A 24,300-nucleotide genomic window follows, 5' to 3' on the forward strand; every position below is an offset into this window, starting at 1 on the left:
ACTGTCTGGACTTGTAAAGACGGGATGGATCCGCAGATGACCTTCAATGGCCCGCTGCAAGGCCAGAGTGTCGTCGCCGGGATGACCGTCTCGGGCGGCACTGCCAACGTCCACTTCCATTACGCCGCGGACGACTTCCGTAGCGCACCGCTGCGAGTGCTCCCCTTCTCCCGAAACGAAGATATCGTCGGTCGTCCCGGCATCCTCTCCCAGCTCTCTCAGCTGCTACCCATCTCCGAGGCCCGGAGTGCTGCCCTCTATGGACTCGGCGGGTATGGGTACGTCATCTCGCAGCTTGTTCCATGGAATTTACAACACTGACGGTCCACAAGGAAAACACAACTCGCCCTTGAGTTTGCCTATCTACGAGCTGGCGATGATGAGACTTGCGCTATCTTCTGGGTCCATGCCGATACCGAAGCGGCATTCGCACAAGACTACGCCTTGATTGCGAGGAAGGGAGGTTTATCAGTATCAGATGGAGAGGAGCTCCTGATAGCTGTGCGTCTCTTCATCGAAGCGCAGCGGCGGTGGCTGCTTGTTCTTGACAATGCAGACGACCTCAGACTATTCGGAGTTGGCGCCACGACATGCACTTACCCCTCTAGTCAGGCCCCCTCGAAAAGCTTGAATCAATATCTACCCAAATCTCCTACGGGGTCAATCCTGTGGACGAGCCGTGATAGCAGAATTGCCGGCAGCCTTGTCGGACCCATGCGGGCTATTAGAATCACCAACATGCTTCCCCTAGAGGCGCAAGTGTTGTTCGCGACGGCAAAGGGCAGCCCCCTAAGAGATGATGAATTGGATGATGCTGTTGCACTGCTCGCAGAACTCCATTATATTCCGCTTCCGGTCTCGCAAGCCGCTGCTTACATACGGAGAACGGCCATACCCATCAAGGGATACCTATCCAGACTCAAGGACGGCAACAAGAGGTGGTTCCTTCTCAAACGAACCGACTTTGACCGTCATCGTCGGGAAGGAATCACTAACAGCATTCTGGAGACCTGGAACATTACTATCAAGCACCTCAGACATGAAAGTGAAGCAGCTGTTGAGATTCTACAAACACTGGCGTACATCGACAATCAGAACATTTCAGGTGACATCGTCAGAGCCGCAGCAGCCACTGCAGCAGCAGATGCGGACGCTTCAGTGGTGGCCGTAGGGGTTTTCCAAGGCGATGAACAGAAACTATGGTGGGCAGATAACGAGAACTTGGAGCACACGCACAGCACGTCGGATGCCATAGATGACAGTGACGAAGATGTGGACAAGACTGCCGAAGGGTCTGCTGGTGGCGACGATGATGCCATTGCGGATGCAGTCACCCGGCTGCGAGAGTTGTCGTTCTTACACATGACAATTCGCTCTGATGGCGAACCAGTCTACGACATGCACCAGCTCGTGCAAGAGGCCATGCTGTACAGTCATAGCGTGGAGAGCGACTCGAGAGCCCAGACTCGCTATATCCGAAGGGCTATTCGAATCCTGACGATGCTTTTCCCAGACAGAAGCCAGGAGAACTGGGAAGAATGTGAGACATTGGTACCGCATGTTCTGCGAGTTGGGAAATGGGCCGAGAAAGCTAGGCAGGACCTGCAGGTCTCGAGCTTACTGGGCCAAGTGTCCGATTATCTGTATGATCGGGGACGATGGACGGAGAAAGAGACGGTGGACCAGATTGCCTGTTCACTGCGCCGGAATTTTCATGACAAAAGACATCCTGATACAGGTCGCAGTTTGTCTAAACTCGCAGTAAGCTGCCACAAACAGAGGGTCCATGAGGCAGCGAAGACACACACACAGGCGCTAGAAATACGGCGGGAGACTATGGGCAAGAGGCATCCTGACACAGAATGGAGTATGGCCGAGCTTACCGAAACACATTGTGCCGAAGGGAGGTTCAGTGACGGCGGAAAAGCTTCCCTGGAAGTCGTAGACCTTCGGCAGTAACATTTCGACGCCAGCCACCCCGATGCAACTCGCAGCATATTTGGGTTCTCATCACAATGCCACAGGGAAGGGAGGGCTAGCGAGCTTGAAAACTGCAAGGCTTGAGTAGCAGGGTACCCTGATATACTTAAAAGTATGGCTGAATTCCTACAAAGCACGTGTATTTCGCCAGGAAAGACCATGAGAAGATCGAGAAGTCTAAATTAGCAAGCTGTTAGCCGAGACATCACGACAAAAACAAGAGTTTGTTGGCCTCTCAATTTGGAACAGGGAAGATCACACAATACTGATCAAACCCACACTGGGGTGGCAGGAATTTCTTCAAAAAGAGGAACCCGGACAGTGTGGATTTTTCTTGACTGGCTAGATACTGAGAGGAGACGTTAGGATCAGGATGCCGTAGCCCTTATGACCAACTGCAATGTTGTTATATGGCATACATACCCACTGTCTGAGCTTGTAAGGAGGGGCTGGATGCATTATTCTTGTATTACAGGGAGGGAAGGGAGGCATGTAAGCCGAGGATTGCTGCTCTTTGACCAAGCTTAGACCATCCCTAGACATAAGAAGGTACACAGAGTTCTCCCGAAGCTACAAAAATGGCATCCATATGTTTCATGACTCGAGGCAGAGCCGAAAATAAGTATTATCTGCTAGTTCAAGGCTTGAACATCAACAGAAGGTCATACTTCAGGCTGAATCGCCCTCAGACGCACCTAGGTACACTGAACCGAGTTCAACATTTCGTCTAGGAGACATATTAGTCGCCTTACTGAGAACAGTGAGCAATACGGTGCTACCACCCATTAACGGTAGCCACTTCAATATCAAGACCGTACAGAGTGATAGGATCGAAGTAATAAAGCCTTGAGCAGGGGTAAACTAAGAAAACTAGTTTTTACGACAACATCAGCAAGATAGCCCGGATTTGAATGCAGGCGGTAACATCGGTTTCTTGCTTGACACTCAGATTCAATGAATAAGGCAATCCGATAGGTAAGAGAACAAGACTGGAAATGATGGAAGATTTAAATCGCCATCACAAAATGTGAGGAAGACATCACAATTCGGCCAGTCAAGACTGCGGGGAGCTGCTTTCAATATTCCATGTCACAGTCGCCTGCTGCAAAACTACTATGAGCATCCTTGAAGCTTGCCCCCTTCTAAGACGTGACGAGGTCTTAGACTGTAGTGATCACAAACTTGCTTCGCTGCCTTAACTTACCGCCGTACCTGAACAACAGCCAGGGGATCGGCATCAGCGGCAGCGAGAGGAAGGCGAAGACGCTGCCGGCCCAGTTCGCGCCCAACTTCTCGTACATCTGGATGGTGAAGAGAGGGAATATTGCGCCCAGCATGTACCGAAGTATGCCGTTCGCAGCGAGGGCTACTTGTGATTAGCATGGGTATGAATAGGAGTCGAGGGGAACAAACCTGACGCTGCTGACTTGGGCCCGTAAAAGTCCACCATGTACGTGATGACCGACAACTTCAACCGAGTGTTAGATAGTTCTTGGCAGCAGCACAAAGACCTGACTTACAAAGAGTGAAAATGCGCCAAGTCCGAACGGAATGCCGGCTGCGACGAGGGCGGCCCAGTTGCCCCCTTCACGCGCCTCCCACGCATACCTGGCTCAGGGGTAAGCAAGTGGTTCAAGAACCGAGCCAAACCATCTTGCAGAGCAATCAACATACCAGAACAACCCAACAGGGAGCATCACGCTTCCGACCAGAGCAGCATAGAGCCGCTGCTCCGGCGTCGAAGTACTGGCCCGCACCGCAGGGATCCGGAACCGGGCGTCCAGAAACCCGTACAGGCCGGCGCCGAGGAGGTACCCGATGATGACGCTGATGAAGCTCAGCCCGACCTCGCGCAGGTTGAACCCGTACAGCCGCTGGAGCACGTACGAGGAGCTGGCGAAGTAGCTGAAGATCATGGCGTACGCGAAGGCCGTGTAGAGCGCCAGCGACGAGACGATGACCTCGGTCAGGAGCATCTTCGTCGGCCGCAGGACCGCCGCCCGCGCGAGAGCCCCGATCCGGCCCGCGGTGATCTTCGGCTCCCCGTTCTCCGCCCGCAGGATCCAGGCGCGCGAGGTCTCCCTCATGAAGAGCGTCCCGACCCAGATCGGCGCGCCGACGAGGAGCAGGACGTATTGCGTCCACCGCCAGTCGCCGCCCCGGTCCTCGAGGACGTACGCGCCGGCCAGCGGGCCGAGCGTGGGGCCCAGGAAGGGGCCGAGGATGTACAGCAGCGACGCGCCGGCGCCCTTTCCCAGCTCCCAGACGTCCGCGATGGTCCCCGCGCCGACGGCGATGCCGGCGGACCCCAGCGTGCCCGCGAGGAAGCGGCAGACCAGGAGGGCCGGGAACGACGTCGCGGCCGCGGAGCCGCCGAGGAAGGCGAGGAGGAGGGTGCAGGAGGCGGCGTAGATGGGTTTGCGGCCGAAGACCTCGGAGAAGGGGGCGATGAAGACGGGTCCGACTGCGATGCCAAGGGTGTAGAGGCTCAGGGGCAGGACGGAGAGGGTGCGGGAGACGGAGAACTCTTGCATTATTTGCGTCGTGGCCGGGACGGTGATGGAGGTTGCGAAGGTGCTGCGCGGGTCATGTCAGTAGACTGCGACTGGGTCATGGATGGGATAGCGCCCTGTGATGGAAGGGGAGATCGGGGGAGTGGTTACATCTCGAAGGCGAGGAAACACGGGATTGCGGAGTGTAGGATCTTCATCGCGGTGCTCCAGTTCTTGGGGTTTCGTGTCTCGCGAGGGTCGTCCCATGCCACTGGTTGCTGTTGCTGCCCGACAACTTCTGTTGATGTTGTGTCTGTTTCGGTCTGCTTCTCGACATCCTGGGCTGTGTGGTCTGTTTCTGGTAGGCTTAGGGGCTGGTCTGACTTGACTTCGCCCATGTTGAGTGTCGGTTGTAAGGTGAGTGAGTGTTTCTGCTTCTTAATATGCAAATGGCCAATATGCTTGTTGATTAAAATACACGCGGCTCTGAACTCGGGGCAGGGAATAGCTAGTTATGAGCAAAAGTTCCCATCCATTCTCATGATGTAAGAACGCCGAAGGAAGACGTAGTTGGGTATCTTGAAAGCGATTACCAATGTGACTTTCACATCTTCGGATGGCATGTGGGCAGGGCCAACTGTTCGTGTCAGAGATCATCTCACTTTGTAAATCCAACAAGCAGTAGTTCATCCGACTTTAGTCATTACCTCGCTTGTCAGGAGCACCTACTTTCGTTTTGGCGGTCTTGTTCTGGTAGTCCTCGGTTCTTGGGGCGCCTAAGAGGATGATTACTGATCCTGATCGAATAGTAATCCGGCTACTCGGCCCATCCCGATTCGGGAGTGTATGGAATAGAGCAGAGATACATACCCTCCCTTCTCAACGCAGGGACCGAAAAGCAAGATTTGATTAATCATTGCTGGTTCCGGGGCAGATACATCTAAACGAATGCCTTTGATTCTTTTTGCTCGAAATCCCTGGAAATCTACTCAAGCAACTTCCACGCAACTTCCTACAGCTTCCTCCCCGTCTACCAACAGGAACTGGTCTGCATTTGTGATTAGTGAACTGACCCTCGGCAAGTACGTCTTTGAGACCCCCCTCAGACAAAGGCCAAGCCAAGAGAGAGCACAAACACGGTATCAAAGGAGACTAGTTAATGCTCGACCTTTCGTTCGTATACTTTCGCGGCTGTGGGATAATAGCTTGGGAAGGACTGTTTCGATCCTCACCAATGCGAGACAAGTTTTGCCATTAGCTGATTCGTCGCCCTCAACCGGTCACAGATAATCAAACAGAAGGGGCAAATGATAGGCAGCAATGTTACTGATGAGACGTCTTTCTTGATATCTTTCATAGCCACACAGACTTACCCCAGATGGCCGACCGGAAGTCTACGTCTACCGAAACACAACTTGTCGATACTCCGACAAAATAAACGAACAACAGAAAAGGTTCTTCCACCCCTGAACCCATGCTTACAGTCCAATACCGTTCCGATACAGCATCACGTCGTAGAGAAGAGTCGAGCGGAGATAGTCCCTCAAGCCAAAGAGCCCGTCCTTATGATTCCTGACCTCGGCCATCATGTCCATCACGGTCTTGCCCTTGTTGTTGCGCGCGCTTGGGCTCGCGCCAGCCCTGATCAGCATCGGGACAACCGGTAGAGAGTCGGTCACCTTCTGCTCGTCGAGGTCGAGGTTCTCGTTGAGCCGCAGAGCCTCATTGATGAGAAAAGAGAGAGGAGTGTCCCCGTTCTGGTCTTTCGCGTTGACATCCGCACCGGCTTTGATTAGCGGAAGAAGGGCCTTTTCGGAGACACAAGATCGGCCGTTCATCTGAACCGAAACGGTGGTGTGAAGATAAAGATTGCCGTGGGCCCGCGGGTGGCCACGGATGGGATAGTTCTTAAGCAGCGAGAACATCATGAAACGTCCTTCCCGTATGCAGAAGTCGATTGGCGATTTGGTTGCTTCACTGGCATTCGCGTGAGGGTCTGCTCCGTAGTTGAACAACAGGCTAAACATCCCAGGACTCCCCGCGGCCCGGCTCTTCATAGCGACAAGTAACGGGCTCAGGCCGTCCGGGGTCGGTTTGTTGGCGTCGGCGCCCTGACTCAGGAGGGTTTCTACCACGCTTTCAAAACCCAGTTCAACCGCTATGTGCAACAGCGTCCAACCTTTGCGAAGGTACCCATCGAATCTTTCATTGTTTGACGCCATGTGGTCCACGTACGTCTCCGCTTCACGTAATCCGCTAACCAGCTGCGGATCCTGTTGCTTGTCGCCAGGCCTCGCCGAGGCGTCTCGGTCGCCTAGGATCAGAGTTTTGGGCTGTATCGACAAGGCCATCAATTCGCCCACCTTGTGCCGCAGTTCGCACATGGCGAATGCGAGGAATCGGGGCTCCCTGAAGATGCGGCCCTCGGTATCGACTGAACAGATCAGCCTATAGACTTCCTCGGGCTCACGGTGTTCATAGTCCAAGACGAAGGTGGTCCATAATAAAGCCAGGTCGTCTTGTGCCGGACGACGCTTCAGACTGGCTCCCAGCTTCATCAGTGAATGAGTGATTTCGGTATCTCCCCCGGCAACGGCAAGCATCAAAAGTGTATGGCCGTGTTTATCTCGAGTGTTGATGTCAGCGAGGCCTGTGGCGACGAGCTCCAGAGCAGCGGCATGTTGAATCAATTTTGACCTCGGGCTAGCCGCCAGGACTCTGCTCTCCATGATGTTTAGCAGGGCATCGTTCCCATCGGCGGTAGCTGAACTGTTTGTGCCCTTGTTGGCCGCGTTGCATGACGCGATACCCTCGTCTCGTCTGGTTCGCAAATGTTCCGCGAGAACGGAGATCGTCTCGGGGAACTCGCAGAACCAGAGCTCCGGATCATAGTTTTCTTCACACCGCGTTGTACGAACTAGCGCACTAAATCCCTCTGCGTCAAGGCTCGAAGGGTCCATTCCGAAATCCAGTAAGATTTTGACGGCCTTTGAGTTATGCGCAGAAGCTGCAACGTGAAGGGAGGTACATCCCATAGCGTTGCGTCCTTCTGAGGTGTCAAGCAGTAGGCGAATAAGATCGGAGCCATATTTGTGTGACGGGCGACATCGAGGCCTTGGTGGCATTGGTAACGGGGCCTCCATACCTGGCTGGGATAGAATCGGAGACAAACCACAGCAGATGTCGAGAACGCTGCACCCTGCGATTGGAGTAGGAAACGAGCGATCAATACGGTCCCAAGCGTAGTCCAGCGCGCTTTGTGGACCAGGGCTGTTCAGGACGACTGTGGTATCCGCGCCGGCGTTGACAAGGTCAATGGCCTGTTTGAAGTGACCATGCAGGCAAGCCTCGACAAGCAAGGTGTGCCCATCGCCCAGGTCGTAGTCAATCTCAGCCCCGTAGCGTAATAGAATCTCGAGGGCTTCTCGAAACATCTCCGTTTCCCAGAACGCTCTCCAGAGTAGTGTCGCGTTGTTCATGACAAGGTCGATGGAGGTGGCGTCGTCGATCCCCTGCTCCAGGCAAAACTCGGCCACTTGGAAATCTTCGCATCGAATGGCAGAAATAAAGGCGGGAAGCACCGCCCACGGGGATTCATCGTAGGCAACAAGGCGTTCTTTGGTGTGCGGGCGCTCCATGAGGATGTACTTGGCAATCTCTGTGTGTCCTCGACATAGGGCGAGGTGGAGCGGCGTCCAGGCCGGGTAGAGTCCTCCAGACGGCATATCGCCCCAGTACAGTGCAGTACATTCGCCACAGATACCCTTGGAGGGTATGTTGAGAAGTGCGCCGTGCTCGACAAGCAGGTGGAGAGCCGGCAAATCGCTGTTGGTTGCGGCGATGTGTACTGGGAACCAGTATAACCCGAGAATGTCGTCTTGATCCACTTGTTCAACGTCAAAATCATCGTAATACCGTATTACGCCAGCCACCTCCCTCTTGACCGTTTCAATCATTTCGGCAATGGCCTCGGCTTGCTCGTCTTGCTCATCTGTGTCGTAGCTATTGACCGAATGTCCGTCTTCGGCATCATCAGCAGCAAGGTTACCATGTGCGGGTGCTCCGTCGAGGTCTTCATCGTCATGGGAGGCTTCGCCGGCGGAGTAGCGATCGGCAATAGAGGCGTTTTCAGAGAATTCTTCGGAGGATGTGTCGTCCAAGTCGCTGTGTTCAAATAGAAGGATGGCTCCGTGATCCGAGCGATTACTGCCTGGAGAGGAACCATCATCCGGAGCCGGGGGGTTGCTGGCACCACCACGAAGAGCGTCAAAGTAATCTTCAGGCTTCTGAAAGTGTCGGCCGTCACATCGGTAAAAGCGCCTGAAACGCTCAATAGGCGACTCTGTCTTTGGATTCCAAGGAACGTATTCTTGTAGTGGATCGTAGCGAATGATTCCCGTCTGGGGATCAACGGACCCCGCTTGGAGAATCTTCTTCATCATGTCCAAGTTGCCCACTTCAGTTGCCCAGCAGAGGAGATACGGATGGCGCATGACGCCGAACGTATACAACAGTGGGTCGGTGACTTTGTGGAAAAACCGGTCTGTGGCGGAAAGGGCGGCAAGGGCAGAAACTACTTTGTCGGCCTGTCTGTAACCATTGATGTTGCCGTGTGCCAGAGCCTCGGCCACGGCAATCTTGAGTTCGGGCGGGAGGTCGCGTAAGTTGGCCATGGCTCGCGTCGGCCGGCGCAATTGTCATTAGGGTACTGTGCTTGTGCTAGACCGCGAGAGGTGGAAGGAGGGATGGCGGTTCTGAGCAGGGATGAAGACGTGGATTGAAGAATCAGCCGATGGCGAAGTGGAGTGATATGCTGTGGTGAAGTGGTGAAGTGGTGAAGTGGTGAAGTGGTGGAGTAAGGCAATAATCTAGTTGTTGACTCTGAAGTAAGGCAAGTAATATCTATCAAAGACAAAATAAAAGCGGAAAGTGCGCCCTGGGTCGTTGACGAATTAGGCAACCAAGAATCGTTGACAGGGGAGGCTCAATAATTACATAAGGTCTCTCAGCCGGTCCTGAGCCACACTATTCCTGTGGCGCAGTTTTTTCCTCAATGGCTCTGCTTACTAAGATACACACATGGTGTCCCTGGAGAAGTACGCAGGCAAAAGCGAAAACCAAATCTAAACACCAAGACAGCAAAATAAAGACCACGACAAGGTATCGTTCCATGTTCTGCCCAAAGCCAGAATCGAACTGGCGATCTTCTCATGTTGTCAACTATCCAGATAGACCGAAGTCTGTTGAACGGCCATACTAGTGAGACGCTTTACCACTGAGCCATTCGGGCATTTCCTGAGATGGGGGCCACACTCACCAGATGAAATTATGTTGTGGATGCGGTGGGTCTCAGGTCAAGGAAGAATCATTTTCGACTAGTTGGACATGAGAAACACTTCCTAAGCGGTGCTTCTGACAGAAGGGAGTTGATATGACATTCACCCTTTAGTCTCACAAGCCATTCGTGCTCGACGTACGACACAATACGGATTAAGAAAGCACCACAATTCTACAGAGTAGTCATACGGTTGACAACCAGCACCGAGGAATGTTGACTGGTTGCGATGTATTCAAGTGAGCTACGTGAGCTACGTTAACAATAGCTCCAGTCGTACAACGTTAGGTGCTAAATCTAGCAAGAAACACCTCGACACACGTCACGTATTTGGAGCAGTGGCGGATACTCCATGACTTTCCCCAATCTCACATGAGTGCGACTTTGAGGAACCTTCATCCAATGCCCATCAATGACGCTCTGCCTGAAGACAACATCGGTGTAAGGACGATTTCCAACCCCGGTCACTACCGGAACAAGCACCCGAACCCCGCTCCGTGCTTTGCCCCCTTGCACCCCACACCGGGGCCGCCCAACCATCCACACCTCCGCAGAGCCGTTCGCGCCACTTTGCCGGCCTTCGGCATAAGGAGCTGTCATCTCTAGTCGACTCGGTGCCACCCATGCGAGCTCGAACCTACTACGAGAAGCCTCGCATCTCAACCTTCGCATTCGTGACTCTAGCGGGGATATAACTTGCCCAACCCAGTTCAAGAAAGGGAGGCAAACACCAGAAGCATCGTCCGGACACCGCGAACAGTCCGAAATCCGTTGTTCCGTGGTCGACGTCGTCAGATGTGGCGGGCATGAAACACTCGCATCCCGCCGTCCGAAATGCCGTGCGACGCTCAAGCCCTCCCCCGCCTCAACGTCTTGCTGTGCGACGTCATCCGAAGCGATGAGAGGGGAGCTGGTCCGTCTCTTCGATTGGCTGGTGCACGTAACCCCGATTATCCCCGTAGGTGTGGACGCCGGCACGCGTTCAGCTCCGACGTGGAAACGAGTCCTCCGGCAGGCTTGCTCCCGGAAACAAGTTGTGCAGTGCATTACTGAAATAGGCAATACGGATGTTATAAATAGTTGGAGATGCCCTACTGAGACGTGACAAGGTGAACGAGGGGTTTTCACTTCGTTCGTCTAGACTCACACGAACAATCGTGTGTTAAACCGCCCGCAAAAAGAAAAAAAGAAAAAAAGACACAACGAGTTCACCATGATCATTCCACAAGATATTTCCACGTTCGGCAATGTGCGGCTGGCGGTGGCCTTGCCAATAGTTCTCCTTGGTTTGGTATGCCTATGAAACATGGTCCCATAAACACCACTGCGAATAAAGATGGACATCTAACACATCACCCAGATATGCATCCGCCTCATCTCGAGAGTCGTCTACAATGTCTACTTCCACCCACTCCGCCATTACCCGGGCCCAAAAGCCTACGCGGCGACTCGCATCCCGCTCACACGGATGATCACCAGCGGCAAGGCGCACAAGAAAATCGCCGAGCTGCACGCGCAATACGGCCCCGTCGTCCGCCTCGGCCCGGACACCATCGACTGGGCCGACCCGCGCGCGTTCAAGGACCTCATGGGCCACAGCAAGGGCGGCGGCGGCGGGGGGGAGAACTACAGGGACCCCATCAACGCCCAGTACAGGCCGCACAGCATCATCAACGCCAACCGCGAGGACCACGCCCGCATCCGCCGTGTGCTCGCGCACGGCTTCTCCGCCCAGAGCATGGTCGACCAGCAGCCCCTGATCCAGACCCAGATCGACCTGCTGATCCAGCGCCTGCACGAGAACTGCGAGGACGGCGGCAAGGCTCTCAACATGGTTGCCTGGTTCAACTACACGACGTTTGACATCATCGGGGATCTGGCCTTCGGGGAGCCCTTCGGCTGCCTCGAGAAGTCGGATTACCACCCGTGGGTGTCGTCCATCTTCGACAACATCCACGCCAGCGTGTACAGGAACCAGTTCCAGCGCTACAGCATCACGCGGCCGTTCGCCAGGTGGCTCGTGCCGAAGAAGCTGAAGGAGAGCCAGGGGTTCCACAACCAGCTGAGCATGGACAAGGTCCGGCGGCGCATGGCGCTGGGCGAGTCGCGGCCGGATTTCGTGCAGTCAATGATGTTGAAGGAGGGCTCGTTGGTAATACACCCCCCCCCTGCTTCCTAGCCCTTGCGAAAAGTTGGAATGCATACTAACTCTTCGTAGGCCATGTCCAAGCCGGAAATCGAACAAACGGCCGATCTTTTGATCATCGCCGGCTCCGAGACCACGGCATCCGTGCTCTCAGGCGTGACTTTCTTCCTGACGACTCATCCCGACGCCATGGCGAAGCTGGCCGAGGAGGTCCGGACGTCTTTCGCCTCGGAGCAGGAGATCGACGTGCTCAGCGTCCAAAAGCTGCGGTATATGCTCGCTGTCCTCGACGAGAGCATGCGGGTCTACCCGGTCGTGCCCATAGGCCTCACGCGTGTGGTCAAGCCTGGCGGGGACTACGTATGCGAGAAGTTCGTGCCAGAAGGCGTGAGTAAATCTCATTCGGCACCATCGGGTGCTTGCGAGGGATTGCGCTAACACATTGCAACAGACGAGGGTCATGGTGTCCCAGTGGCCTATGTACCACAATGACGAGCAATTCGCACAGGCCGACTCCTTCATCCCGGAGAGGTGGCTTGGAGACCCGCGGTTCGAGAACGACAACAAGGGCGCGCTGCAGCCCTTCTCCTTTGGGCCTCGCAATTGCATCGGGCGCAAGTAAGAACATATTTCTTCCTAGTCAATCTTTGGATATCCGCTGACTTTAGCCGAACCAGCCTGGCTATGTCTGAAATGAGAGTCATTCTCGCCAGAGTCATCTGGAACTTCGAGATGCAGATCGCGGACGATAGCAGAGATTGGACAGAACAGGAGTTGTTTGGCCTCTGGAAGAAGGGCCCTCTGAATATCCACTTGAAGCCTCGAGAGAAGTAGATGAATAACTCCCGCGAGTAATATGATACGAAACTAGATCGGCAATAGGAGCATTTGGCAATGTTGTACTGCGTTGAGCCCATGGCAGAGCCGTCACACTCACAAGATCAAATTGCATAATATTTGATTGTAGCCCGTTGTCTTTTCAAGCGCAACCCATCAGAACAGAACGTATTAAAATGTCCAGAGACTTTGTGATTTCGTATCCCTAGACTCCAAAATGAAACAAAATGTTATTATCATCTTGACTCATAGAATACTAATAATGTGTTGAATGAAGTTCGCAGCTAGGCCGTCCGGCTATCCGCCAACAGAAGTTCCATCAGCGGCCCCTTGATCGACTCTGCGCAGCTCACCCCAAGAAGCTCGCCAATCTTGACACCGGTAGGCTTTGAAGAGGTCAAGATGCCAAATATCTTGTCTTTGTGGGCGAACTCAATCTGGAAATCCAAGAGCAGTGCCCGGAACTTGTCCGTATGGTCAATCCGAGGAAGCTGGGGAGCAGGGAGCTGGAGCGTAAGTGCACCGTCACCGCCGACCTCCTCCTTGTTTACCTTCACAACTTGCCCAGGTGCCAAGTCGTCAGCCGGCGCATAGTATGCTCTCGCATCATCAACACCGTTCACTCTGACATTAATCTCCTTAGTTCCGGCAGCTTCCACGCCCAAGAACCGCACGATCCAGTCTCGCCCCGCGGCCCTGTCGATTCTCAGACGGCCTTCCGCCTGGTTCCATTCGACAGTCGTCGTGCGCTCGAAGCTGCTGTCGCCCGGCTTGAAGTCGGTGTCATCGGCCGAATCTTCGACGATCTCAAACTTGCCATCGCGTCCTACTACGACGAGAAGCTCAAGCGAGGTCGGATTCTCGCACCCGTTGGCCGGCTTCCGATGACCGTCGAGGGGGATGATGGAGCCCTCCGGTGCGAGCGCGGGGACCTGGCTCAGCGGCCGCCACATCTGAAGCTCTCTGTCGCCGTCGTACACGGTCCCTGTGAAAATGTCGATGTACCGAGCGGCAACGGGAGGAAGCCACACCTTGACGGGCGCGTGCCTCGTCTGACGGTCAGTCGGGTCCACGATGGGAGCGACGGTGAGCGAAGGGCCGAAGAAGTACTGGTTCGGGTAGTTGAACGCCTCCTGTCGCTTCGGGAACTTCCAGTAAAGCGGCTCGACGAGCGGCTCATCAAGCGTGGCGAACCGCCAGTTGAGCGTGTGGAGGTAGGGGACCAGCCGGTGGCGAAAGCGCATGAAGGAGGTGGCGACGCGTTCCGCATCAGACCCGTACAGCCAGGGCTCCTTGGAACCCCAGGGCGTGTCGGCGGAATGCAGGCGCAGGATGGGAGAGAAGACCCCGAGCTGCACCCACCGGGCGAAGAGCTCGTCGTCGCGGTAGCCAAACATGTGGCCGCCGATGTCGTGCGACCACCAGCCGTAGCCGACGTTGGAGGCGGTGGCCGTGAACTCGGGCTGGAAGCGCAGCGAGTCCCAGGTCACGAGGGCGTCTCCCGAGAACCCGACGGGGTACCGGTGGCTGCCGGGGCCGGCGTAGCGGGAGAAGTTGAGCGCCTGGTGCTCGCCGGCCTGCTGCTTCTGGTCGAGGAACTGGAAGTGGTTGAGCAGCCAGAGGGGACCGAGACCGGGGACCTTGGAGTGGGGGCCCTGCTGCCAGTCCATCCACCAAAAGTCACAGCCCTTCTTCTCCAAGCCTCGATGGAGGATGTTGAAGAATCCGTGCATGAACTTGGGGTTGGCCGGGTCGAAGAGAATCGGTGTCTTCCCCTGGGATGTATCGTGGCCCATGTGCTTCGCCATCTCTTCGTAATGGTCCTCGTAGGAGCCAACACCCAAGTGAGGATGGTCATTCAGAGTGATCTTGAGGCCTCTCTCATGCAGGGCTGCAGTAAACCCTTCCGGGTCCGGGAACAGCTTTTTGTCCCAAGTATACCCAGTCCAGCCGGAGTGCGGCACCTCGTCGGCGCCGACCAGGTGCCAGTCCATGTCGAGAACGGCGACGGACAACGGAATCTCCTGATCGCGGAACCTGTCCATCAGATCGAGATAGGATTTGGCCGTATATTTGTGGTAGCGGCTCCACCAGTTTCCCAGGGACCAGCGAGGCAGGCGAGGCGTGTGTCCCGAGATGGCGAAGAAGGCCCTCATGGCGCCCTGGAAATCGCTCCCGAAAGAGAACAGGTAGCCGTCGACTCGATCGCCGGGTCTTCGGGGAGCCACGAACCCCGCGCCGTCGAAGAGCATGCTGTCGCTGTCGTCGAAGACGGAGAAGCCTACCCGGGACAGGACTCCCGATCCCATGTCGCAGCGGCCGTCGACCCCATCCAGAGTCCGCGCCGTCCCCCCTAGATTGGAAACTGGCGTTTCTCCGTACCGCCATGTGGTCTCCCACAGCGTTGTCTCATGAATGGCCTCGATGACCAGCCCGTTGGGGCTGAAGCGTTTCTTGTCATACGTAACGTGGATGGTTGGCGTGATGATCTCGAGCTGGCTCTCCGTGTCTCTGATCAGAGGTTTGTGCTGGCGAGGAAATCGCCGGTTGATGGCGAAGGTCGAAGCGCGATCTTCAAAGACTCCGTCTTCTGCCCACTCATAGCGGATGACGAAATCGTTGATGACGGTGAAGCGGTAGTTGGTCCCGGCGATGATGGCTTCCTCGTCCGCAACGGGGTCTGTGTTGAACTCGTATTGTAGCATGCTTGTTGACCAGTCGTTGTAGTGTTATTCCTGATATGACATGACAGCATTCACAAGACCCAACGGGCCAAGGGGGGAAGTATGTGGCGGTCATAAATGCTTTCAGACACGCGCCTTTGCACGAGCCACATACGTACGTAAACTACATCATTTCATGCAATGAACCACCTTTTGTGGCTGCACCTCACCGCAAGCATGCTAGCGCAGGAAAGTGTTGGGGTTTCCGGTTGTGAATATTCGCTGGAACTGTTCGGTTGAATTATTCGCTCGGTGCTACTGTAACCTGCAGTAGGTAGCAACGGACTTGACTGCCGGAGAGTGGACCATTCATTTAGATAGGTATCTTTCATGAAATATGCAAACGACGACGTCGACAAGCTTGGCATCGAGCTCTTGTCATTAGCAAAGCGCGAGTTTCCGACCGCCTCAACAACCCTTTGCAGAGAAAATCCTCTTGTAATGGAACATCAGTAGTGTCATTTTGAGATACGAAGATAAAGTCCTTCTAGCCCACAGCTATCCAATGCGCTCAGAGGATTCATCCGTCGTTGACTTACGATCCAGATTTTCAAAAAGGCCTTCAGTACTGGAGCATGACAAGCACAGAGGCTTGTTATCACCCTATCAACTAGGACCCCGGTCAATTCAATCGAAATCGCTCAGCACTGCTACAGGTTACCTACTGAGTTTATCACTCTGGCGACTGGCCAAACCTAGCCCGGATTTATTCTGGTTACACAGTAACCTAGTTGTGTCGTAACAAATATGTCTAAAACTTTCAAGTGCAGCGTTCCGGAACGATCGTAAAGCGATTGAATTGATCTATCAGTAATGTGGGCCGCAGGAAGTTAAAACTGTTGAAGCTGGTTACAACTGACTTGATGCCTGTTACAAAATGCTGCTGAAATGCCTGCTTTCTACTTGAATCGTGATGCAAATATCATTCCCCGGAGATGGACGTGCTGGGGAGGTCTTCGCGAAGACCCGATTTGACCAGAGGGAGAAGACCTCACAGGGCACTTTTCTCCCACGGAATAGCCCTGTTTTCCTTGACCCAAATCTTCTCCTCATCACTCCCGAATGCCGGTGCGTGCAAGCCTTGGACCTTCCACAGGCGTCGGTCAGTCTCGTCAATATGGAACTCCCAGTCGTAACCCTTGTCTGCAACGTGCGGCTTCAAGATGGCGTCCACATCATCAGCCACCTGTCTGAAGATTTTGTCATCGTCGGGAAGGTTGACAGGGATGTGTTCGATCGAGATGCGAATGAAGGGCTTGTCTTTGCTCAGCTTCTTGCCGCCGACCCACATGGCGCCCTGGGGCAGCTTGATGAAGTTGGCCACAACGTAGAAGGCGGGGAGGCCGATGTTGGTGTAGAATTTGGTGATGTCGGCGGAAAACGCTTCTTTGCTGGCGTCGTCCTCGAACGTGCCTTCGGGGTGGTAGATGATCCAAAGAGGCATTTTGAAGGAGTTTTCGGGTCAAGATGAAGAATAGGATTGTAATAGTATTTGATTGTGTGGTGGAAAGGATTGTGCTGTTGTATGGTTGTGTGGTTAAGTTGGAAATGAGCAGGTGGCTTGGAACCGATCTTTGTTTTATGCTATTCCAACAGATATCTGAAGACGAGGTTGTATTCTATGCGAGCACTGCTAATGACGCGTTTATGTCATACTAGAATGAGCACGTCAACTCGAGTTGCGAAATAGCCTAGGCTGAGTGATTACTATTCAGACAATTTCCACTACAATCCGTATTCCCGATCTCGGAGTTCTGACAATGTCAAAGCCTCTCTCCAGCTCGAGAAACTCAAATGACATAAGAAGTCCGACGGACCTTTTTCGCGATACCGATAAGCGGCTTCCATACTCCAGTATTATTTAGTCATGCACACAAAGTTCTGGCATTATGTCATGACCCCGAATTATGAAGTCTGGCCGAGGGACGATTCCGAAGTCCTTCTAGGATCCATCACGAATGTCATTGAACATAAAGAGCATCCAAGTGCAGCCTATCGCAAATTCAAGTCTGCATTACTCCGAGCTTTCTCAAGACAACATCCACACGAACTCAACACCTCCGACCTTTCCATCATGTCTCAATCACTCATTTTCATTACGGGCGCCACGGGCTTCATCGGCGCTCACGTCGTGGCCCAAACACTTGAAGCAGGCCACCATGTGCGCCTGAGTGTGCGCAAAGAATCTCAGATCAGCAGTCTCAAACAGCTCTTCGCTGGGCATGAGGCCAAGCTTGACTTCGCTGTCATCCCGGACTTGACAAAGCCGGGTGCTTTCGATCAGGCACTGCAGGGCGCCGAGTATGTTTTCCACCTCGCCTCGCCCATGCCTGGAAAGGGCTCCGACTTCAAGACAGACTACCTCGGTCCGGCCGTGGAGGGTACGAATGCGCTTCTGGATGCGGCAAAGGCGGTCCCATCAATCAAGCGAGTAGTCGTCATGGCTTCGGTGCTTTCTCTGGCCACTCTAGATGCATTGGCCGGCGGGGAGTTCACCGCCAAAGGCAAGAAGAAGATTCCCACTCCTGCTGCTGCCTCTCTGTGATTTCAAGCTAACTCGGTCACACAGAGGGAGCAAACCAATCCATTCCCGTCGACCCCGACATGGAGTTCCCAAGCGACCCCAGGGCGAACGCTGGGTTGAAGTACCAAGCGTCCAAGATCCTTGCGCACCGCGCCGTTCTCGAATGGGTGCCTAAGAACCAGCCAGGCTTCTCCGTCGTCACTCTCCACCCCTCATTCGTTTTTGGTCGCAACCTGCATCAAAAGTCCCATGACCAGATTGACGGTACAAACGCGATGCTCTGGGAGTCGCTGTTCTCCGAGAAGCCAAACGTCCCAATGGCAACTGTCGACGTTCGGGACGTCGCTCTGGCGCATCTCAAGGCCCTCGATTTGGAGATCAAAGAAAAGGCTACGGTGCAAGAGTTTTTGCTCAGTGCCCCAAAGGCGGCTGGATGGGACTGGGAGCGGGTGGCCAACTTCGTGAGGGAAAAGTACCCAGCTCTCGACATCAAGCTGAAGGGGCCGTTCGATGAGCCGCCAAAGGTGGAGGCCAAGCGTGCCACAGAGTTGTTGGGTATCCAATGGAGATCCATGGAGGATACTATTTCCAGCTTCCTTGATCAACAAGTGGAGTTGAAGTCGCAGCTTTAGAGCGATGTTTTAGAGACTTACACAAATTGTTATTAGTATGATCAAATAGACAAATCCATTTTCTGTTGCCAAACACAATGGCATCTAGTGCGTCAAGGGGTCATTCAGCGAATTCGCTTGCTCTGTACACCTGGAAAATAATTATTGCATTGTCTCCGGCTTACAGTCTAAAAAGTTCCGTTTTGAATTGATCCAGCATTTTCCTTCCCTGAAACTAAACGTAGGCTTTATTGATAGATAATGACACATCGTTTAACAGTCAGGAGACAATCACCAAAGCCGTTGAGCAAGCCTCTTAATGTGACCACCAGGCTAGATGAGAGGGTATTTCAGAAAGCTACGAGATCAGTCTCGAGAGTTTTGCGTGTTTAAATCGGTCGAGTCTAAGCGTCCTGTCTACTTGTTAGTCGTTGAGGCTGTGAACCGAAATGCCCTGATGGGTTGGCAGACCAAAGTGACATGGAGCTATGTAAGGAATTATCGTATGGTATATGTCATGTATTACAAACCAGTGAGATGATATGCAATACCAAAATTAACGGGACCACTAAGAAATGCGCTCTCTGAGCTATCAATACGGAGTGGTGGACTTCTGCACCTTTGAAGGATGTAGGAATCCGTGTTTGGGACGATCTTGGCGATAGCATGGCTGTGCTAATGCGGCGCAAGCCGGCTGTTGATCTTCCCGCATGGATACGCAGCTGAGACTAGTTTCTCAGATGACCACTTCGCTTACTGGCGAAACGGGAAAGCGGTTGCGTCATTGTTCAAGACATCTGAGCTCCCCTCTAGTGTGTGAGACCGGACCTTGGCAAAGGAATTTTCAAGATTTATAGCTCAAGTGTCCAGCTACCACCCGGAAAGAAACAGGCGAGCAAAAACAGTCGGCGTGCAGTGTACTGCAACTATCACCAGAAGATAAAAACCCCAAGAACTGTCAACACAAACAAACTCAATGTCCGTCGGAATCCCATTCACCGCAGGGAGCGAAGCCTCGGGCGGGTGGCCCCCGCATCGCGGTCCCCGCCCGGCATTCGAGCCCGGGCCGGCCGACATCAAAGCGGCCAAAAAAGCAGAAAAAGAAGCCGAGAAAGAACGCCAACGTCAAATCACGGGACCATCTTTCATGGAAACAGTCAGCAAATCGATCAAGACTTCTGTCGTCGGGAAGGTATTCCGCTCGGATCCCAACAAGCCTAAGAAACACAGAGTCGAGCGCGACCGGGATGGTGTTCCGATTCATTGAGATTTTGCCCATTGGAGGGGGGGCTCCGTGGATATGCATCGAGCACATTTTCTGCAGGATGGAGGTGAACGAAAGACATAACTACAATGTGTATTTTTTACAACGACCCTGGGTATTCTTGGTAACTTCATCATACGTTCCTACTCACCAAATGATGAGATCCTTCTAACCTCTGTCTTACTTTGTCTTTCTCATTTCAGCTTCTACTGGGACGCAAGAGGAAACTTGCCTCCATCACGCCCTTCCATTTATGTTCATCTTGTAGGAGATGTAAGAATCACCTGGTTTGAGGAGACTGGCTTTGTTGGTTGTGTGGTCAGACGTCATGGAATCACGCATCATGTAAAACATTGCTGCATCGAAGGACGCCAGTCAGCCTTGAATGCATTGGGATCACACCAGATCATAAGACCAGACCGAAATTCTTAGTGATGCCAGGCAGACATCTTGAATGACGCACCTCGGGCGGTTGGAAGCCTGCACAGGGGCAACTGCAGACTGCGCCCGGGTTCTGTCAATGGTCAATCACGCCGATCCGGCCCCGCATCGGCCAGATGCTTTTCGGCCACCTCAAGCGCCGATCAACCCCCTCCCTCCTAAGGTTCCCTCCTCCGTATTCGTAACCTATTTGAAAAATTAAGATCAGACTTCACACCTGTAAAGATGGTTGATAGGTTGATGGATAAAAGTTTGAATGCTTCCATTATGCTTTTGGCATCGCCTGCTCGACCTCTCGGCAGACTGTCGGCCAAGCTAGGCAGCAAATGTGAGTATCGTTCGGAGTTGGATCGACTGGATCTTCCATTGATGAAATAAACAATGACTGGCCAGTGTGCCACTGGAGTAAAGCCTCCGCAACTGATATGAATAGACACCCTTCTCGCCAAACAAGAAGTAGTACAGATACCCTGGATAAATATCGCCAACGAGTCTTGCCTATTCATCCGATTGCTATCTCTGCCATTTATCACAGGACTGATAGTCTCTTATCAAAGACTAATTCTCCATTAAACTACAACCATCACTCGACTTCGATCTATAGGCGTTGACCAAGGATCTGTCGAACCGTCAACAACAAGCCTCGTGACTAAGCACATAAAACATCTCTACCTCACATTATATGTCATCAAAATTCGCTTTCCCTTCCTCTCAAAGAAACAGTCATATGATTGCTCTGACGGCAATCCCCGACCTGTCGGGATCAGCGACAATGCAGGTATAAGCTAGAAGCGAAATAGAGACGACGAAATCCTCAGCGCTTACATCTATGACAACCTCACAGGTAGTTCCCAAGCTCATTTAAGAGACTTTTGATCTGACTAGAGATTTAAGGCAGTGGTACTGATTCACTAAGCCATGTAGCACCAAGGGCTGGGTGTGGTTCATCCGCACCCCCCGATAGACTAGCCATGGTATTAATAGCGGAAATAGGGAGCCACAAGCAAAGAGATTGTTGCCCCAGTGCCGGTGGAGGCAGTTATTTTGGAGGCGGAGAGGAGCTAGTGGCTGGAATTTCAAGCATCACAATAAGCGAGCGTAGAATCTGGACGCATCACATCCCTCATGACTTCAGATACCGTAGTTGCAGTCTCACAGGGAAACGTGTTAGCAGTAGATTATGTGGAGCGTGCACATGCAGCGACACTTAATTCAATAGCATTCCGGTCACTCATATACTCAGGCATCTCTAGTCAGTTAAGTTTTGGCAAGGATTGAGCTACACGGCATAACCCTGTGCGGTGCCGGCAAAACTTACCGTGTAACAAAGCTTGTTGCCGGGAAATATATGCCGAGTGCTACTGATCTTTGAAAGTCCCGGCCCCGTACCTGTACGCAAAATGATCTCCCGGGAATGTTTCCGATGTACTATGTACAATTTTCAAAGTCAACCCCATGCTGATCTCTTCCTCTCGGACCCTGGAAATCAGAGATATGAGTTTGTATGTTCTGACCAGAAGATTCGTTCCTCCCACAACCACCCACATTTTTCTTGGAGCTTGGGTGTGGATTTCCAGATCAGTTCATCGAAGGAAGTTGGTAAGCAGAATACAAATGTGAATTGTGAATGTTGAGTGCGAGGAATCAACAGACTCTGTTGCTTTGGATGCCTAGGGATGGTCTGAAACTTTGAGACAGGTTACAATGAGATCGCGTCGTGAACTCCCAGCATAGCAGCACGACCTCGAAACAAATTAGAAGGCGGCGTGATAAGTGCCAATCTTGTTGGGCTTGCACCCGGGGTCTAGCAAAAGCACTCGAGGTAGACGGCATGTTGTGCGAGGACGCTGTGACTGCGACAGAGTGTACATTGTATTCTGTACGTCAACGAGAATCACAGTGGGATGCCAATCAGAGAGTTTGGCAGCCACATGCTCGTGGCAGCAGGGAAACAAGGTTCCCACTCCGTAAGCTTTCGTCGCAATTTTGATGCCTAGCCAAAGTTTTGTCTGCCCGACATTCGTCAAGTCAAGGCCAGGCCATCGAGTCATGAACAAGGTTCAGCATGCTAGAAGGTTTCGGCCTCGTATTTAGCCGAAATTCACTCACGCTGGCGGTGCTGACAGGTGAAGAACAAACCACACGGGGGAACCTCCGCGATCTCACAATATCGCTCCTCCACTGCGAATTTCGACAATTGCCTCGACAGGTGCCCAAACAGAGCTCAAGGTCACCACCATCAGCGCCACTGACGATATCCAAGCTTACTCTAGTATCGCCCCAAGCTCGCTAGCATGTAGCGAAAGAGGAACAAGCCGCTTTCCCCGTAGGACCTCTCGAAATGGTTGGTGTTTCCTCCGCCATGTCCACCACGCTCGCGACTCAAACGGCATACAATGCGACTTTGAGTCACAACGGCTCCGTTGCCTCCGGCTTGGGTCAGCGGGCTGTCGAACTGCCAGAATGCGTTGTAAGGAAACCACACAATCTTGGATGTTTTTGCAGGAGGTCAAGAGTCTAACCCAGCTTGTCACTTTTGTAGGCCCTCTGTATCAGGAACGAGTTGCCTAAAGCCACATGCAATTCCGCGAATTCAACCTGTATCTGCACAAGCGAAAGTCTCAACAACGCCATTGGCGCGTGTGTAAAAGATGGCTGCACCATCATTGAAGCTCTCCGTACGTAAGAACTACCGCTAGCAAGCTGAAAGCTCCGTGCTGACGACTGTAATTGCGAAGAAGGAAAGAAAATTCACTCTCTGTCTTGCGGCGAACCGGTTAGACGCGATTCCATCCAAATGCCATTCGTCTGGTCCATGTTTGTCGTCACTCTCATAGCTGTAGCAGCTCGGCTTTTTGCGAAGACTCCTCTTGTGAATCCGACGTTCACCTTCTCTTGGGACGACTGTTGCATTCTTGCGTCTCTGGTGCGTTTCAGAACACGTCAAAATTTCCTCGCTTCAAATCACACACTAAACTGGTATGCAGGCAGCGATAACAGCCGTAGATACTGGTACCAAGATATGTAAGTATACAGTGGATTCCCTTCCTCTGGTACGAGCTTGGCTTACGACCATATAGCCATTGACTTGGGATTTGGCCAAGACATCTGGATGATTTCTCCTGACCAAGTAACACAAATTCTTTGCGTAAGACACCCTCAAAGACACATCATTACACATCGTGGTTGGTTTGCTGATTGATTCCCAAGATTTTTTTCTTTTCGGAGATTATGTATGCCATTGTAATAACTATGACGAAAATTTCTGTTGTGCTCTTTTACCTACGTATTTTTTACGAGCCAAGTTTTAGAAAAGCCTGCTTGGCAATCTTCACTATCACTGTCCTTTTTGGAATTTGGCATATTCTTCAGATTCTTTTGGTGTCGTGGCCCGTCAGTTATAATTGGACATTCTGGGACGGAAGACACACCGGAAGGGTAAGGTAACCTCCGGGATATGAGGCATACCTCTCCTTAGTTGAACCCCATGAGCTGACTGTGACCAAGCGCGGACATGTCAAAATCTTCTCTTTCGTCAACGGGGGAATCAACATCGCGCTGGATTTGTCTCTCTGCGTGCTTCCCGTTACTCAATTGTAAGTCAAGCGTCTGGATACTCAAAGCTAGACTCTGACCGTTTCCCGCAGTATTAATATGTCGTGGACGTTAAAGACGAAAATAAGGACCAGCCTTATCTTTCTCTTCAGTCTGATGTGAGTTAACATCGCTCCTCTAGTCCTCTCATAAACGACTGGAAACAGAACTAAATAGAAGTAGTGTGACAGTATCAAGCTGTATTCGTCTGGAGACACTCACAAAATTCGGAGACTCGAGAAACCCAACTTGTAAGATGCTTCTTAAGATGCCAGAAATGAAAATTGGACCTGGAGATTCACCGCGCTAATGCCTCCATAGTTGAACTCAAGGGAGTGGCTATATGGTCCTTG

At 52.8% G+C, this 24,300-nt stretch overlaps 8 protein-coding genes across 8 annotated transcripts; 4 read left to right on the forward strand and 4 right to left on the reverse strand.

Annotated features, from left to right (window-relative positions):
- Positions 1 to 24: 24 nt before the first annotated feature.
- Positions 25 to 1,959, forward strand: CH63R_03217 (TPR domain-containing protein; the record flags this gene model as incomplete). The annotated part of the gene is made up of 3 exons (XM_018298192.1): positions 25 to 278; positions 333 to 1,761; positions 1,813 to 1,959. 3 exons carry the CDS (start codon positions 25 to 27, stop codon positions 1,957 to 1,959), a joined length of 1,830 nt encoding a protein of 609 aa, XP_018163008.1.
- A 1,181-nt stretch (positions 1,960 to 3,140) lies between these two features.
- CH63R_03218 (major facilitator superfamily transporter) lies at positions 3,141 to 4,870 on the reverse strand (the record flags this gene model as incomplete). The annotated part of the gene is made up of 5 exons (XM_018298193.1): positions 3,141 to 3,346; positions 3,394 to 3,448; positions 3,501 to 3,588; positions 3,655 to 4,557; positions 4,644 to 4,870. The coding sequence occupies 5 exons, from the start codon at positions 4,868 to 4,870 to the stop codon at positions 3,141 to 3,143; spliced, it is 1,479 nt and encodes a 492-aa protein (XP_018163009.1).
- Positions 4,871 to 5,950: 1,080 nt separating this feature from the next.
- CH63R_03219 (Tnni3 interacting kinase) lies at positions 5,951 to 9,145 on the reverse strand (the record flags this gene model as incomplete). The annotated part of the gene is made up of 1 exon (XM_018298194.1): positions 5,951 to 9,145. One exon carries the CDS (start codon positions 9,143 to 9,145, stop codon positions 5,951 to 5,953), a length of 3,195 nt encoding a protein of 1,064 aa, XP_018163010.1.
- A 1,875-nt stretch (positions 9,146 to 11,020) lies between these two features.
- On the forward strand, positions 11,021 to 12,787 carry CH63R_03220 (Cytochrome P450; the record flags this gene model as incomplete). Its single annotated transcript, XM_018298195.1, has 5 exons — positions 11,021 to 11,098; positions 11,168 to 11,959; positions 12,026 to 12,340; positions 12,405 to 12,571; positions 12,631 to 12,787. The coding sequence occupies 5 exons, from the start codon at positions 11,021 to 11,023 to the stop codon at positions 12,785 to 12,787; spliced, it is 1,509 nt and encodes a 502-aa protein (XP_018163011.1).
- Positions 12,788 to 13,074: 287 nt separating this feature from the next.
- Positions 13,075 to 15,495, reverse strand: CH63R_03221 (Glycosyl hydrolase family 31; the record flags this gene model as incomplete). Its single annotated transcript, XM_018298196.1, has 1 exon — positions 13,075 to 15,495. One exon carries the CDS (start codon positions 15,493 to 15,495, stop codon positions 13,075 to 13,077), a length of 2,421 nt encoding a protein of 806 aa, XP_018163012.1.
- A 1,009-nt stretch (positions 15,496 to 16,504) lies between these two features.
- Positions 16,505 to 16,957, reverse strand: CH63R_03222 (Enzyme; the record flags this gene model as incomplete). The annotated part of the gene is made up of 1 exon (XM_018298197.1): positions 16,505 to 16,957. The coding sequence occupies one exon, from the start codon at positions 16,955 to 16,957 to the stop codon at positions 16,505 to 16,507; it is 453 nt and encodes a 150-aa protein (XP_018163013.1).
- Positions 16,958 to 17,587: 630 nt separating this feature from the next.
- Positions 17,588 to 18,669, forward strand: CH63R_03223 (NAD dependent epimerase/dehydratase; the record flags this gene model as incomplete). Its single annotated transcript, XM_018298198.1, has 2 exons — positions 17,588 to 17,962; positions 18,085 to 18,669. 2 exons carry the CDS (start codon positions 17,588 to 17,590, stop codon positions 18,667 to 18,669), a joined length of 960 nt encoding a protein of 319 aa, XP_018163014.1.
- Positions 18,670 to 22,694: 4,025 nt separating this feature from the next.
- CH63R_03224 (Integral membrane protein) lies at positions 22,695 to 24,120 on the forward strand (the record flags this gene model as incomplete). Its single annotated transcript, XM_018298199.1, has 6 exons — positions 22,695 to 22,823; positions 22,896 to 23,031; positions 23,434 to 23,501; positions 23,564 to 23,791; positions 23,816 to 23,949; positions 24,090 to 24,120. 6 exons carry the CDS (start codon positions 22,695 to 22,697, stop codon positions 24,118 to 24,120), a joined length of 726 nt encoding a protein of 241 aa, XP_018163015.1.
- Positions 24,121 to 24,300: the final 180 nt, after the last annotated feature.

The sequence above is a fragment of the Colletotrichum higginsianum genome, chromosome 2 (genome assembly GCF_001672515.1).
Source record: "Colletotrichum higginsianum IMI 349063 chromosome 2, whole genome shotgun sequence".
NCBI lineage: Eukaryota > Fungi > Ascomycota > Sordariomycetes > Glomerellales > Glomerellaceae > Colletotrichum > Colletotrichum higginsianum.